This window comes from Nothoprocta perdicaria, unplaced genomic scaffold, assembly GCF_003342845.1.
Source record: "Nothoprocta perdicaria isolate Ctin4 unplaced genomic scaffold, notPer1 scaffold_48, whole genome shotgun sequence".
Lineage (NCBI taxonomy): Eukaryota > Metazoa > Chordata > Aves > Tinamiformes > Tinamidae > Nothoprocta > Nothoprocta perdicaria.
The window spans coordinates 3926563-3942480 of record NW_020455732.1 but is presented as its reverse complement, the minus strand read 5'-3'; the positions used below and the strand labels follow the sequence as shown (position 1 = coordinate 3942480).

Here is a 15918-nt window from a genome sequence, read left to right as displayed (position 1 = left end):
GTTCCTGTGCAACTCTAAACCACTCATGAAGGTTACAACTCACCTACTGTGACTTGATCCGTAGAAACCGCCTCTAGCTCTTTTTACTGGCTGATAGATCATTACTAGATTCCTTCCATATCATTTTGTGGGAGCCAACAAATAGCAGAAGTTGAAAGGGAACTCTAGATTATCCGGTCAAAACCCCACTCAGAGGTCTATGATGCTACATGAAGTTCCTTGGAGCCTTTTCCAGTTGAGTTTGACTATCTCCAAGCATGGAGATGCCATAGTTTCCCCGTGCTTCATTATAATTTTTGAACATCTATGCAAGCAAATCTTTTTCCTTATGTTGGATTGGAATTTTCTTCCCTCAATGAAGCTTGTCCTTTCCCTGTACATCAGCAAGGTGAGCTTGACTAAGTCTTCTCTTTGATCCCCGTCTCTTCTCAAGGCTGAAAAGAACCAAAAACAATAATAATAACAAAAAATCCAGCTCTCTTATACCTACCTTTATGTTCTGTGGTCCAGGTCATGGCCAAAATACTTGTAAACTTGGGCTCATGGAGACACAGTGGGATAGCTTACATGACAGGATGGCAAGGCAAGGAAGAGTTACCCTTTTATGTGGAAGAGCATTGGGAATGCATGGAACTCTGCCTGCAGACAGATGAGGGTCCAGCTGAGAGCTTAGAAATCAGGATTTGAGGGCAGACCCACCTGGGAAACACTCTGTCTGCTACAGACCACCTGATTCGGAAGTAGTAGATGAAAGTTTCTTCAAACAACAAGGGAAATGCGAAGTATTGCACATGGGGAGCAATAAACCAGACATCAGGATGGACTGGGGACCAACTAGCTGGAAAACAGGTTTGCAGGGAAGGACTGGGTGGATCCTAGTGGCTAAGAGGCTGAGCATGGTCCAGCAGTGAGCATTCATGGCAAACATGACCAACAGTGTCCTGGACTGCATTGGACAGGGTTGCCAGCAGTTGATGTGGGAGGTGATCCCTCCAGATGGCCACATCTGGATAGGCCACATGCTCTCACATGGATGTTCTTTCACCTGTTGGCCCTGGTCATCAAATAGTCTGCTCACCTGTCTGGGAAACATCATCCTGCCCCAGCAATTGGCTTCATCCCTCATCTTTGCTAGGGAAGAAAGCTCCAGAAGCCACTAACATTTGGGTCATGAGTACTTTCCTAAAATCTTCAAGGGGCTCCAGGGCTAAACCTGGGACATTTTTTGAAGCTAGTGGAAGATGGGCTTAGCCTCTCATTTGGGCCATGGAGGTATCTCCAAACTCACTTTTGCTACTGATTCAGGCAGACATAGCCTTGAGGCACACTCCTGCCAGAGGCATGCAGATGTTTTCAGCTTCATGGAGATGAAAGAGACCTAGCGGCAAAAATGCTTACTTCCAGTCAGAGCATTTACTAGCTTAGAAGTGTTCTTCTTTTGTTGTTCTTCTCTTCTGGGTCAGTGAGAAGTGACTCAGATAGGAAAGTATCTCTTGTTGGTTGGATTAAGACTTGAGTGAACATAGGGAATAATTAAACCAGATGACAGCAAAGCTGGGCAAGTGATTTATGTTCCTGCATCATTAACAATGCCTTGGAAAGCTGTTTGTAGCAAATGGGCTTGAAATGAATGATTCCTCCCTGAGTCTGTCTGGGCTCATGGGAAGGAATAAGTTATTAGCTTGAAAACAAAAAGAAAAGAAAAGGGAAATTAGAAAAAAAAATAGAGAAGGAAAACAAATCCCCACCATCCATAAATATGCAACAGAGGCTTCCCATGCACATTATAAACAGGGAAAATGTACCTAGTTAACTCCTGGAAAATCCCATGTAGCAACACCATCTCCATATGCTGGCCACTGGCCAGACAAATGATAGATATGAAGGTCTCCACCCAGAAGAAGTTATGTGCTAAATAGTTATTAGTCTGAATAATTACCCAGGTGTAAGAAGTGCTTGCATTAAGTTCAAAGCAAGAAAAAGCAAGTTGCAGGGAAAAAAAAAAAAAAAAGGTGAATCATTACACATAGGAACTAAGACTCTTTGTAAATATAAATCAGCTGATTCTCCTATTTCTATATCCTGATGAGGATCCAAAGTGTCACTCGTGCACAGGTACAGCACAAGACACAAGCCTGGGATGAAGAGCATGAGCTATAACGTTGAGATGCAGCAGGAGTTTGGGAAGAGTGGCAAAATTAGGGAAACCGGGCTCCTGTTCCCTATCACTGCCTCAGGTTTATCCCGGGAGCGCCTGTGTGGTACAAGCCCACCCATGTCTTCTGTCCATGGTGTTGCCCTGAAGTTTACAAATGGGATGAGTGGGATGAAGGGTGCTGCTTGGGCAGTTCTGTTATGAGACTCATCGTCCCACCACTGTCATAACGCCAGCATCTCCTGTGCTCCAGACCAGTGCCAAGGTGGAAACCAGTGTGGAGAGATCTACTGAGCTTTTTTTTTCCCCCCATCTGCAGCTCCTAGCTATAGCAGATTCACCTACCACTGGGTGTGAAGCCACAGCTACCTGCTCAGCATGATGGTCCGGGCTTGTGGTGTGTCAGGTTGAGGGGACACGTGCCCTTTCCCCCGTGGCCATGTGCCACTAACTCAGTTCCAGGAATCACTTGTCCTCTATGTGCTTAATCGGCATGAGGCAGGGTGAAGCATCTTGCAAGCTTTGCCAGCATAATTGTTTTAGAGCCAGCCCTAGACACGTTGGATCTCGGCCAGACATTGTAGGGAATTGTAAAAGCAATTAGTAGGAATAAGGCTGCTGTGACTAATGAGCTAATGAGCGATGCCTGAGTGAAAATGGCTCCAAGAGAGCTGCAGGGTTGGAGTCCTGGTGCATTATTCATAAGAAAAGGGAGGATTCAGGTTCTGTGCTATTTATTTATTTTTCTTTATTTCTCTAGGCTTCCCTTTAACTTTCAGAGTTGATTCCCATCACAGGAAGAGATAGTGGAAAGTAAAGGTGTCTTTTAAATTTCTTTCTTTTTTTTGGCATGAGGAAGCTTTACTGCTACAGAATCCTGGTTTCTGTGTGAGGCAGATAGGAGAGATGCATGATAGGTGAAGTTCATGGTAATTTAATCCCTGACACTGCACACCAGCAGATTAGAATAATTTATCCATGTTGCTGACTTCCTTAAGTGACTTTCATTAAACACGTTATTTCAAAATCACCAGGAGAAAATGATGAACTCTTTGAACAAATCTCATTTTTAGCCTTTTTTAAATGCATAACTTAAATAATAATTTCGATTGATCTTGCAACAGGCCCTACCAGTATCAAAGGTGAAGGAAATGAGGATTATTTTCCAAGGTCAGCTAGTAAATCAGTAATAAGGTTAAGAATAAACCTCTAAGTACCTATCTCTAAGGCCTGTACTCGCCCACGTTGCTTTTAGCAATTCATGCATGTCCTTCCAGGGCTGCACAAAAATAGCAGAAGAGCACTGATATAGAAGGAACATTAGCTAGCAGTTAAACTATGTGGAATACAAATCCAGCTTCTGTTTCTAGTCTTGCTACTAACTTATTCCCTGAGTCTAACTAACCCCTCTGCATCTCAGCGTCCTTATGTCTTAACTCAGATAATATTTACCCATCTCACAGATATGTTGTCAGGCTTAAGCTGTTCATAGGCATGCAACAAAAGTCTTATCAGCACACCTCCAAACCTACTTTTGAAACCAGTTACAGCTTTTTTTTTTTTTCCCATAAGTATTCCTGCTCTAGCCATCTAAGGGATTCCTGAAGACATTTGAAGAATTGCTTAAGGTCAAGAGAAAAGGAGAGTTCAAAATTATCAAGTCAAATAGGCTCTGAATCAAAAGCACTGCTTGCATTACCCTAAATGCATGCTCACAGATTGCAATCCTTAAGCTCTGCCCAGGAGTCAGGAAACAAAATGCCTTGTGAACTAAAGCACTGAGCACATCTTAAGACTTTTCAGCAGGACCTGCTCAGTCTGGTGATTAGGGAGTGTGAGCAAGGTTTGGTGAGATGACAGGATCTTTCCAGGAAGATGCAGCTTTTGCAGGATTGATCACATCACATGAAAATGCCCCTGCCAGTAGTATGTCTCAGCTGGTGAGGCAGGACAGTACCAGGGCTTGGCTCAGATTTCTTAGCGCAAGAGTAAAAAACTTAAAAAATGGCTAATCTTTTTGTTTGTTTTTGTTATTAATAATAACAAATTCCTCCAAGTGCAGAAAGATCTTGTGTGAGCTTGTACATGAGCACATAAACTAGAAAATATCTCTTTTTAAAAAATACATCTCATGGATTGGTGAGGAAGATCTATATGGTTTACAGCTTTTTTGTTGTTGTTGTTTGGTTAATAGGAATCTCTCAACACAATAGGCTGATAATTACCCACAAAAGAAGAAAATGAGTTTGATGAAAAGCTGTTAGGATGTTCCTATTTGTTCTTCTTTTTTCTTTGGTGGCTTGCCAACACTGCAAAGCAATTGCGTAAGGTGTGCATAAAAGAGGAAACATTTCAGGTGATGCTTATCCACCTGCATTAGATCAACTGAAATGACAAACAATGCAAGTATGTTAATCACCTTCCCCCCCTCCACCCCAAACAACACTCCAACTTGAAGAAGTTCAGCAGGAGGTCAGTATTGTAAGGATCCTTCCATCCAAAATCCTGCAAGGTAATGAAGATCACATTTCAGAAGTGCATGTGAAGCCAGTCATCTGGCACACACTATTCAAGGCCACTTAATACCAGAAAACCAGAAACCACACCCTTTCAGTGTTTATGCTTTTCCTAATAACAAAACAATCACAATCAGCATATCTGCCCTTTCTTAATAGGATTATAGAATTCCCCGTTGAGCACGCAGAAGGTCAAGCAAAGAGAACACCAAAATGTCTTTCCTTAGATAATTAAGAGCTAGAAATAACTGCAGAATTTCCATAGGCAGTATAAAGACTTATGAAGTGAACATAAAAACAGTGGGTCCCAAACGGTTGGAGTTGTAGATCACCCAGAAGGGAGGCTGGGCACCAGCCCAGAGGCACCAGAAGTGAAGAAGAGAAATTGTTAAAATTGTGACTTTGTGATTCAAGCTCCATGTTATGACGGATGTGGACTGGGCCCTTTACTTGAGAATATCAGAAGACATTTTACTTCGCTGTTTCAAGAATGTGAGGCACTAACCCTGAACAAAGTTTCTCCTGATGGTAAAGCAGATAACAAAGGCTGTAGGAGTATCTCCAAGAATATCTTCATTTCAGAATTTCCCTTTCCTTCCTTGTGAAACTGGAGGTGGGCGGCAGAGGGGGAGGTCATCTGGCTTAGTCATGGAAAGGTGCTTCTTGACAGGCTGCTGCATTCCCACAGTCAAATATGTATATTGCTCCTTGTAGAAGATAAGGTTAGTTTACACAAGGAGGGACCTGAGGCACAGGCATGAGGAGCAGGGTTTGAGGATATGAAAACCACAGTGTTTTCAAGCAAAGAATTTTCTTTTGCCATGGTGCTTGGCAAGGGTTGCCCTAGTGTGGAGATGAGGCATCTTGCTTGTCCAAGCTCCACTTTCCCTAAATTGCTCAGGATAATGAGCTTGGGAGACCACCTTGGTCTAATCTTCTCTGTTTGGGTCCTGTTGCCTTCCCAGTGCATCCAATTCTGCTCCCACCACCTATGAGGAAGTTTCTCCCATCCCCTCTACATCCCTCCCAAAACAGTTAAATCTTGAGGAGAGGGCATTGCAACACCAAACCACCCAAATGTATCATATCCCATTGAGTATAGGATTGGACATCAGTGTTTCTCTTATCCCAGTACAAAACACTGGTCCCTATTGAAGGTTGAAAACGCCGAGGGGAAAGTCCGTGAGTTTTAGCCCCTTGCTGCTCATGGATACAGACACTTCTTACCAAAATGAGTTGAAAACAATGTTGTCTCCCTCCCTAACCACCACATAAAAGAATAAATATCAACAAGCTGCAGGGCAAGGCAGAAACAGTGAATTTATTAAATCTCTCGGTCTGGCACGTCATGCCTAGAAACAAGGAACTTGGTTTAAACAGCTTCAGCTATTGTCCACCATGCAAAACCTCATTTTCTTCTCCAAAGAACATGAAAAGAAACAATTGGTTGGAGGTGGGGCCAGTTTTGTATATCCCTCAGTCCATTTATAGCTCAGACTCGTTTTTCCAGTAAAATTGGATCTTGGGATAAAATCAGCAGATGCTAACCACCAGGAGGTATGTTGATAAAGCCTGTAGTGAAGAGTAGTGAAAGCCCAGTGAGTGGACTACAAGGGTCCGTGCAAGATGAAGCTGTTCCTTGCTCTTCTGTTTGTTCCTGTTGCTTGCATGGGCTTCGGTAAGATCCTCCTCTAGTTCTACAAGAGATGAAGAGTGGTGGAATGGGCTTTTCCAGTGAAGATCGTGTCTTTTTCTTGAACATTTTTAGGCAAAGATCTGTTTTTGGTTATTTCTAGCCTTTTGGACATTAAGAATCATTGTTGTGTAGCCAAGATTGTTACTTTAGGTGCTTTAGGGAGTGTTACAAGATGGAATATGATTATATGGTATAATTTATTTAATGCTAGTTTCAGCTCAGTTTTTCCATGTTTTCTTGCTTAATCTGACTCTTCTAATTTTATTTCTATTCTGCTTGTGAGACAAAGCAGGCTAGTCTGTTTAATGCATTGTGTTTAGTGGCTCTCTTTATTATTTGTTGCATAGCTTATTAAAATTCAGACATTAGAAATAAGAAATAAGGGCTGGGATGCAAAGCTGGTACCTCAGGCACTGCAGAGCTGATTTTTCTAGTCCATTACGGTTTGAATGGAACAAAGGACAATTTAAGCAGGCCACCTGTGAAAACATCGAGGGTGAAGTGTTTTGGAGGATTTCTTCATTTGCAAGTGGATATGGGATGTTATGCTGGGAAGAATAATGTGCTTCACTATGGGAAGAGACTTCTTTAGTGTCTAGTTCTTAGGAAGAACTTCTTTACTGTGAGAGTGACAGAGCCCTGGAACAGGCTGCTCAGGGAGGCTGTAAACTCTCCTTCTCTGGAGATCTTCAAAACCCACCTGGTTGCCACCCTGTGCCATGGCGTTCTAGGTGTTCCTTCTTGAGCAGGGGCGTTGGTCTAGATGATCTCTAGAGGTCCCTTCCAACCTCAACCATTCTGTGATTCTGTGAGACCTTCCCACCACCGCCGTCATTCTTCTTTCTCCTTTCTGTCCCTACTGGGCAACTTATCATCTAACTGGAGAAGGTGGCCTTGAAGCATGCCATCAAGTGAGAAGATCAACAGCAAGCCAACCTTGAGGGTGAGGTGTAAGGTAACTCCTCACCTTGAGGTGAGGAGTAAGGTAACAAGCCCTATGGCCAAGAAGGCCAATGGGATCCTGGCCTGCATCAGGAGGAGTGTTGCCAGCAGGTCAAGGGAGGTGATTCTGCCCCTCTACTCAGCTCTGGTGAGGCCGCACCTGGAGTACTGTGTGCAGTTCTGGGCACCCCAGTATAGGAAGGACGTGGAGCTTCTGGAGAGGGTCCAGAGAAGGGCAACCAGGATGATTAAGGGAATGGAACATCTCTCGTATGAAGAGAGGCTGAGTGAGCTGGGCCTGTTTTCTCTGGAGAAGAGACGGCTCAGAGGGGATATGATTAATATGTATAAGCTCAGGAAGGGAGAATGCAGGGAGGAAGGGGACAAGCTGTTCTCACTGGTGGCCAGCGATAGGACGAGGGGTAATGGCCACAAGCTGAAACACAAGAAGTTCCGTCTCCAGGTGAGGAGCAACTTCTTTACTGTTAGGGTGACAGAGCAGTGGAACAGGCTGCCCAGGGAGGTTGTGGAGTCTTCTACTCTGGAGGTCTTCAAAACCCGCCTGGATGCCACCCTGTGCCACATGCTCTAGGTGTGCCTGCTTGAGCAGGAAGGTTGGACTAGATGATCTGTAGAGGTCCCTTCCAACCTTAAATATTCTGTGAGACCTATTTGCTTAGGATACCACGAATACCTAATCCCTTCTTTCCACCAGTGGTGTTCAGTTGCTTCTCCTCCATGACCAGGTCTATAAGACCTGGTATGCTGGGTCTTCAGGACATAGGTATTTCTTTCACAAGGCAATAAGGGACTTCCACATTGCAGGCATGCAGGTGTAGTGATGCCATAACCTCTAGGGGTGGAAGAGCATCCTGACATAGATTGCCCTCATCTATCAATGCTGTCATCAGATGACCTTTTTACTCTAGAGCAATTTTTGCATTGCTGAACCCAAGCTCAGAGCTAGGTTTGGTCTGGGTGCTCCAGGAAAGAATAAATACAGGTCTCCGGAGAAGTTGTGGATCTTACTGGGATATTTACATGCTCTAGACATTTTCTTCAGGTCCAGCAAGTGCACTGTCCCATTTTGTCTCTGTCTGTTTGAAATTAGGAAGTAGGTAAGGATCACCCATCTGAAGCTACCTAGAGAGAGGAGTTGCAGATTCATTAGAGAGAAGGATAGTGCATGACTCTTCTGAGAGGCTGCTACACCATAGGATAGTGGATGTTCTGGGACCAGGAAAGATAGATAATGTGTTTTTATATTTTATTCCTCCAGAGCAGTTCTGGCCTCAGGTTAAAATCTTTCGATATGCAGAGTGCATTCTGCCAAGGAAGGCCAAGAGAGGCAGAGAAAAAGGAGAGCTTTGGAGGATTTTTTAGACAAATAGCTGCTGTTTGGGGAAGCAGATTCAGTCAAAAGCTGGTAGAGTAGCTCTGTCTTTTTTCGTGTGTGTGTGATGTATTGACTTTTCTGTTATCTCTAAGATGCCTATCTTGGCTCTGATCATTGGCAGTTCAAAGCCTCCGGGCACTTTGCTTGTGCAAAGAGCAATGGTTGCCTTGTGCTTAGCAGAGTAGTCACGAGAGCAGAGACGTTTTCTTTCATCATTGCATCCTATCTATTCTGGTGCATTTGTTCTTCAACAGAGAGCCAACAATTCATACAGGAACGCCAATAACAGCTTGGGCAGGAAGGACTCTGTGGTCAGATCTCACTGAGACAAGGGAAGGGATCCTCTAGATGGAAGAACAGAGCAGGGCAGCAACAGGATGAGACACACAAATTGGTCTAGGATTCATGTATCAGCGTAGCTTTGCCAACATATCTCATGAGAGCTTGACAAGAGCTGAGCAACTGTGGAGCAGAAACTCATAACAGGGCTTAGTGCTGCCATGTTTCTCCAGTTCTGCCCCATCACCTTGTCCCATTCATGTAGGCATGGTCAGTACAGATGCTCTGATTTATTAAGCAAATGCTATCAAATCTTGGAAAACGCACAGCAAAATTTTTCTTTTCTACAGTTTCACCTCCATAAATCTGGGATAAAACTCTGACATATCCACGATATTTGAAGCTTTCTTCTGTGCATGAACAGAATCTGTGAAATATTGGCATGTTTTAGAAGGGCAGTCAGAAGGGAAGGGTGAAAGATCTGACAATATACAAGTGAAGCTGGTGAAATCTTCTCTAAGAAATTCTGCTAATTTATTACCCTCTTCCTTTTAGCAGCCCTGAAAAGATGTGCTGTCACTAAATTGAAATCCTTAGCCTCTTACATTTTCCTCTTCTTTTAAAAATGCCTCCCAATTTATCTTGGTCCAATTTCATAGAGCAATTTCATTTTTAATCTACTGCACATCTGCTTGTCTATGTGTAAGTTCATAAGTTCTTAAAATGAGAAGGGATCACTAAGTCTGTTATCTAACTCTCTTCACAAATAGGCCAGATATAGATTTTTCTGAACTTGATTAAAATACAGCATGTCTTGAAGTGTCCAAATCACAGTTTCTCCTCTCTGTTTCCTTTGTGTGGAGGAAAGTTGTTCTATTCCAGCCTATTGTGCTTAAAGCTTCTCTATCTGGCATCTTTTCCATGTTTAAAAAAAGATATGCTTATGGCTATAGTTACTATTAAACATATTTAGCAATGTTTGAACCCGTAAGTCTGAGTAAGGTCAATAAAAATACCTGGTTTGCACATGCTGGGGTCAATGCTTTATGTATTTAAGGTTCCTTTGTTTATATTCCTTGGAACTGACTTTAATTTGTCCAGGGTTGAGTATCAAGAAATCTGAGAATAGTGACAAAGTTTCCTCCCTAAATCTTTATTTAACAGCTGTCACATGTAGAACTAAACTGCAAACAAAAACATCAGACCACAAGGAGAAAAGCAGAATAATCAGGCAATTTTTGAATAAAGGCTGGGTCTGTTTATATAAAGACTCCTTCTGACTTACTAATTGGGATGAAGTTGCAGGTGGTCTTTATTTTAGTAAGGTGGATAACTTGGCTCTGCTTGCTGTTTTAACAGCCTACTATAGCACAACTGAGATAGGCTGAGTTTTTGGTGGATTTTAAAGTGATGTCTTCAGGGTTGTTGCACAGATGGAGTGAGCAGGATTTTTCAGACAGGCCCATATGCAGTGAAGGAGGGGCTGCCAGCCTGTGATGGTACCAAAATATCTCATTATGTCTGCAATGCCTGATGCTTAGATGTCTGATTTGGATGGGAATTGAAGACCTAGATCAGCCGCTGGGTTCCTCAGGAAGACATGTAGAGAGCAAAGTGCTCTAAAGAGCTTGTCAAAAAAAAAAAAAAAAAAAAAAAAAAAAAAAAAAAAAAAGAAAAAGAAGAAAAGAAAGAAAAGAAAAAAGAAAAAAAAGCATTCTGTTGGCTTTGAATCTTTGAGCTATGTGATAAAAAAAAAAAAAATCTTTTTTTTTTTGGCTTGAGATCATTAGCCTGAAGTAATATTGGAAAATCAGGAGTGTTCTGGAAATATGCACTGCACCACAGTGTTCTGTGCACTTTAGCAACTCTCTTTCTAATCTCTCCTTCCCCAAATGCTTTAGGCACCAAGAGATTCAAGTTGAGGTTGTCCTGCACCATCTAGCAGCCAGTTGCCACCTGCAACTTTACAGGAGCCTTTACAGCCCACCTGGGAGTTGATAAAGGGCATCTAAGAGCTGGTGAGGGATAAGGCAGGGTGAGCTACCTTGGACTGGAATTTGGGAGTTGGGCACCAAAGTCTTCTGGTCTCTTTCTATAGCACATCAACCCCCTGTTTTCACACATGATCTATTATTATGCCCCAAATCTTTTTTTTTTTTTTTTTTTAATAAGTTTTAACACATTATTTTCTTGAAACCAGTATCCTAGCACATCGTAGCACAGCATCTTCTTTTATTTGCTCTCATGGCTCAGCAAATTTGGTGCAGACAACTCCTCTCTGGGATGATCTCATGCCTGACATCTCCCAGACTTGGGAAATGGCTGATGGTGGGGTCCATCAGATACTGTTGTCCTTGCTGCAACTGACATTCAACTCTAATTTCTATCATGTGCATCAAAATCACTTTCCAATGCTCTGTTAATACAAAGGCAAAGAAAGCAGAATTGGGGTAAACTAGCTACAAGCGTGTTTACTTTCTTATGGGAATAAGGCAGATACAAAGAACTTGGGGGTGTGGTTGGTTGGCAAGCAGAATGTTTAGACACTTGGCATTAACATGTGAAGCAGAGACTATTAGCTAACTGTGATAATGATTAAAGGAAAAAACATCTTCCAAATTGCACAACTGAAGAATTTGACTTCTCCATGGTCCCTGCATGTCTTAGCTGGCTGTTGCTATCTGGACCTAGATCTTCAAGGAATTTATGAACTGAAATGTTGCTTTTTGCAATACCCATCTGCTTGACATCAAACCACCCTGTAGAATAGTCAGCTCTGTCTCAGGTAACCCAATTGTTCCCAGGGTGACAAGGGAGAATCAGGTGGTTTAAGCAGTATTTCCTCTGTATTTTTCTGAATGGAGGCCTGCTTTTTTTTTTTTTTCATCATCATTTTTGTTATTCGGAGTTAGAATACCCTAGCATATTCAACACATATTTGTCACATGTTCCAGAGTGCAAAACCAAAAATTAAGCAAAATCCTCTCTTCCTAGACCCTCTTAAAAATTCTGCTTGAAACCTATCTGCCAAAAACACCCAAACTACCAAAAATCGTGTTAAAAAAGCAAGGGCAGAAGGGGCATATTTTGCCTCAAACATTCAACAGCCCAGTGTTAATGGGACTTCTCTGTATTTTGGAACCCCTTGCTTTTGACTCTCTCGTGCCTGACTTGTTAGGAGGGGAGCTGAATCCACATGTAGAGGCTGTGTTTTTAGAAACACACTAATGTATTTTTCATTTGCCTTTATAAAGACGACTTCTATTATTCCACCCCTGCCCTCAGTATGAGTATTTTTGAGAGATTCCTTTTGCAGAGGTACATGGAAGAGTGTCAACGGGATCACACTAACGCCAAACCTGATGTTGCTCCTCTTTGCAGCCCAAGCCTTGCAATGCTACACTTGCTATGAACCTACCAACAGCGGGAAGTGCATGAAGATCCAAAACTGCACCAAGAATGAAAACATGTGCAAGACAACTATGTATTCCCTGGAGGAGGGTAAGGAAGAGACTCCTAGAGAAAGAATGATCTGTTCGAATTTTTGACAGAGCAGGCAAGTGCTTCCAGGTAGCCCAATAGGAGAAGAGTTGGGGAGGAAATAGGACAGCAACATCTTTCCATTCTGCAAAGATTAGGAGGATTTTAGTCCTCTAGTCTTGCCTTTATGAACATCTCAGTTTGGCTTAAGCTTGGGAGATAGTTTTACCCCATTGCTGTTTGCAAAATGGAAGCATAACACTTTTTTATTTTTCTTTTCCTATTTGTAACATAAATTACTGTCTGTCCAGTAAGACTGCTGGTATGAAAAGTAGTGCATTTCTTAAAAAAAAAAAAAAAAAGATAAAAAGATAAAAAGTAAGCCTGGAAGAGAGCTTTCAAGGGTCAGAGAATGGTCCCCTGCTGTCACTGAAAGCAGCTTTCACCACAGCAAGCACTTAGTGAATATAAGCTAATAGCTACCATTCAACCTTGAGTGTGTGCAGGGAAAGCACATTGGCCTGACTGAATTCTGATTTTCAGATCACTTTCTCAGCTTGAGTCATGGACCTAGAGACCATTTGTCTGACTCACACAGTGGGTATGTGTTTAACATGGTTCTTCTAACTCCAAGACTATTTATGAAAGTTGGGTGGAGAAGAGAGACCAGTAGGGATGAGCAAACTGCAGTATGGTGGAAAGGACAACTCCTGATCACTGGAGGGTAAACAAAATAGCTCTTGAGTTCTCTGGAGCAATCAAGAAGACTTTATCAGTCTGATTATGGACATATAGGACATAACCTGCAAAAATAAGTGATATGTGCCAAAAATAAGAGACCTTAGTGTTGAGGGTATCTAGCGATTCCCCTAGGGAAGGGTAGGTTTTCTGCTCCATTCTTCCTATTTTCAATTGTTCTTTCTGTCTTGCTTTGCAATATTGTAGTGTATCCCTTCGTGGGAGTCATGACTGTCACCAGGATGTGTGCTTCCACCTGCATCCCATCTGACGTAGACAGTATCGGCATGACACGTCCTGTCTCCTGCTGTTATACTGACTTGTGCAACGCCGATGGTGCAGCCAGTTTGAGGATAGGTCTTGTACCAGTTGGGATACTGGCGAGTTCCCTTTGCATCCTCTTCTGGACTAGCCTGTGAGGATCTGTGGGGGAGGTCTTTCCTATTGAAGAAACGACCTAAGAGGAGAAATATCTCCTCCAACCCAGCTTTCCATTTGGGTGCCTCATGGACAACCTTCAATGGCTCCCAGTAATTGGATTTTCAGTTCCTGTCCTTCTGCCATGACCAAGAGAGAAGTACAGCTCAAGAAATTCTGACTACTCTTTGGGTTGGCTTGCCCACAGCTCCCACAAACTTACTTTGGAGTTTCTTTGTTGTGGTGGCCTGGCTAGTTTTGAACTTTACATTCTTCTGTATAGGTTATATTTAAAGGCAAAATGCTGAAACTAACAGCCTCCCACACCACCTTAGAGCATTTTTCCCCCAGGTGTTGGTCATCAGAATGGCTGAACTAACCAGCCTCCTCATTTGAAATTAATTCTTATGTGAGGAGTCCTTCCCACATCGCAGTTGTATTGTGCATTTGTATCATCTAAACTTCCATCTTAGTATGCTGGAAGTTAGAGTCATGCTTTTCTGATTCCAAAATTTGAGGTGAAAGACTAAATATCCCATGTCAGTGATTTGATCCAAAGAGGCTGAACTCTCTTTTGTTTTCTGTACCTTTTGACCCAAATAAAAACAATGTTGAATTAAGTCTGCAGTGATTGATGTTACTCATCCAAGTTCAGTTTTTCATGGTCCTGTAGTTCCCTTTTACTGGCAAAAACGTTTTTCTCAATTGTCACTCTCCTTACAATCTTTCAATATGATCATCAGCGACGGTGGTATTTAAGGTCTTCCTTTGCCAAGGCAATAATACCTGTTAAATTTCTTCTGCAGTAGGAAGAAATTGAGGTATACCTGAAAGGAAAGGTCCAGATACACAGATAAGTATTTCAGCATCTCTATTCCTATGCACTTGTGAAGGACACTATTTTGTATTCTGCCTCCGAGCAAACTACAAGAAAGCCTCCATTTATTTTGCATTCTTATAAATGGAAGTTTTTATTAGGACTTAGGCAGAATATCTAGCCTGTCTGTTAAGACTAGAAAAACTATCAGACATTTCCCATTCACTGGCCTCAAGGGCATTGCAGCAATTCTGCTCATGATATCAATGAGTATGTTCTAGTATAAATTGAAGATAACTTGCCTCCCTTGTTTATTTTTCACTGTAAGCAGTGAAAACCAGAAAATGAATTCCTCTTCCTCAGAAATGATTTGCTGTCATTCCCCTACCTTGTCCATACCCTGTATTTGTTGTTAAGCAATGAAACCATGCTCAGAACATTGTAAAAGTATCACATCAAAGAGCATTTAAAAATGAAATACATCAGAATCCAGAATCCAGATTATTATATCATGGTGTCATCTCTCTGAACACCACTGAAAATAGCACTGCAGTTATGGGCTCTCTAAGTGTAAATCATGGGTGTAAAAGACTGAAAATGCATGAAACCAACTTCTGATGGGCTTAGGAAGGTGAGTTAGGAACCAGAGATTCACATTTCACAGAGGAAACTTAAATTATGTTACCAGAAAGCTGCACAGAAAAAAAAAAAAAAGGTTCTCAAATGAAAGAGATGACGATATAGCCCTGTAGCCCAGTAACTGCATTACTGTCATTGCTAGTAATAACAACAGCCTTTTTATTGAGTTTGCAAGGCCTCAAGGATGAGGCTTGGTAGCTTGCTGTATCCGAACTTGTCTTTACTTGCCCAGAGCTTTGTTTTTACCCTGTCTAGCTGTAACAGCATTTTTTTTTCTCTAAATGACTATGTTACTACGGTTAATTTATTTTACTTTTGTTTATCTGAGCTGTTATTCTATGTAGAATGCTGCTATTCTATGTAGAATGAGCTATTTACTCCTTTAATAGAGTGAATAACATAGTATGCTGCAGAGAGGAGTCCTGGCATGTGATGGTAAGGAATGGGGCACAGTTTTGGCACTGGAAACCTTGTGGATTTAAGGTGGGTATATCAATATTTATGTACTTATGCATTTATGTACTTAGGACTCATTTTCGGTGCAGTCCTGCTCGTGGTACACATCATCATCTCCACAGGAGAAGGTCAGTCTTTCTGCCTACATTCAGGCCTACATACTAAAGATAACTTTGTTGAGAAACGTAGAGTCAGGAGATACCCTGTTTTGGAATGCAGCAGTTCTGAAAACCACTGGGCCTTTGTGGACATCTGAACATGATTTTCCAGGAAGACATTAAAAACCCTTGAATTATTGTATTTTCAACAGGACACAAGAATACAAGGAGGAAAAGGTTATTTTGCCTCTTTTGGTCTTTGGTATCCCATGGGAGAACATAGGAGAGA

At 42.0% G+C, this 15918-nt stretch overlaps 1 protein-coding gene across 1 annotated transcript; it reads left to right on the top strand.

Annotated features, from left to right (window-relative positions):
• Positions 1-6297: 6297 nt before the first annotated feature.
• Positions 6298-13621, top strand: LOC112954022 (ly6/PLAUR domain-containing protein 2-like). The gene is made up of 3 exons (XM_026047166.1): positions 6298-6349; positions 12366-12485; positions 13410-13621. Exons 1-3 carry the CDS (start codon positions 6298-6300, stop codon positions 13619-13621), a joined length of 384 nt encoding a protein of 127 aa, XP_025902951.1.
• Positions 13622-15918: the final 2297 nt, after the last annotated feature.

Bases quoted from the DNA above. Each gene is read 5' to 3' on its own strand.
- LOC112954022 (XM_026047166.1), top strand. From the start codon at position 6,298: ATGAAGCTGTTCCTTGCTCTTCTGTTTGTTCCTGTTGCTTGCATGGGC. The intron at 6,350-12,365 runs GTAAGATCCTCC...TCCTCTTTGCAG, and splicing joins TGTTGCTTGCATGGGCTTCG to CCCAAGCCTTGCAATGCTAC. The intron at 12,486-13,409 runs GTAAGGAAGAGA...GCAATATTGTAG, and splicing joins TATGTATTCCCTGGAGGAGG to TGTATCCCTTCGTGGGAGTC.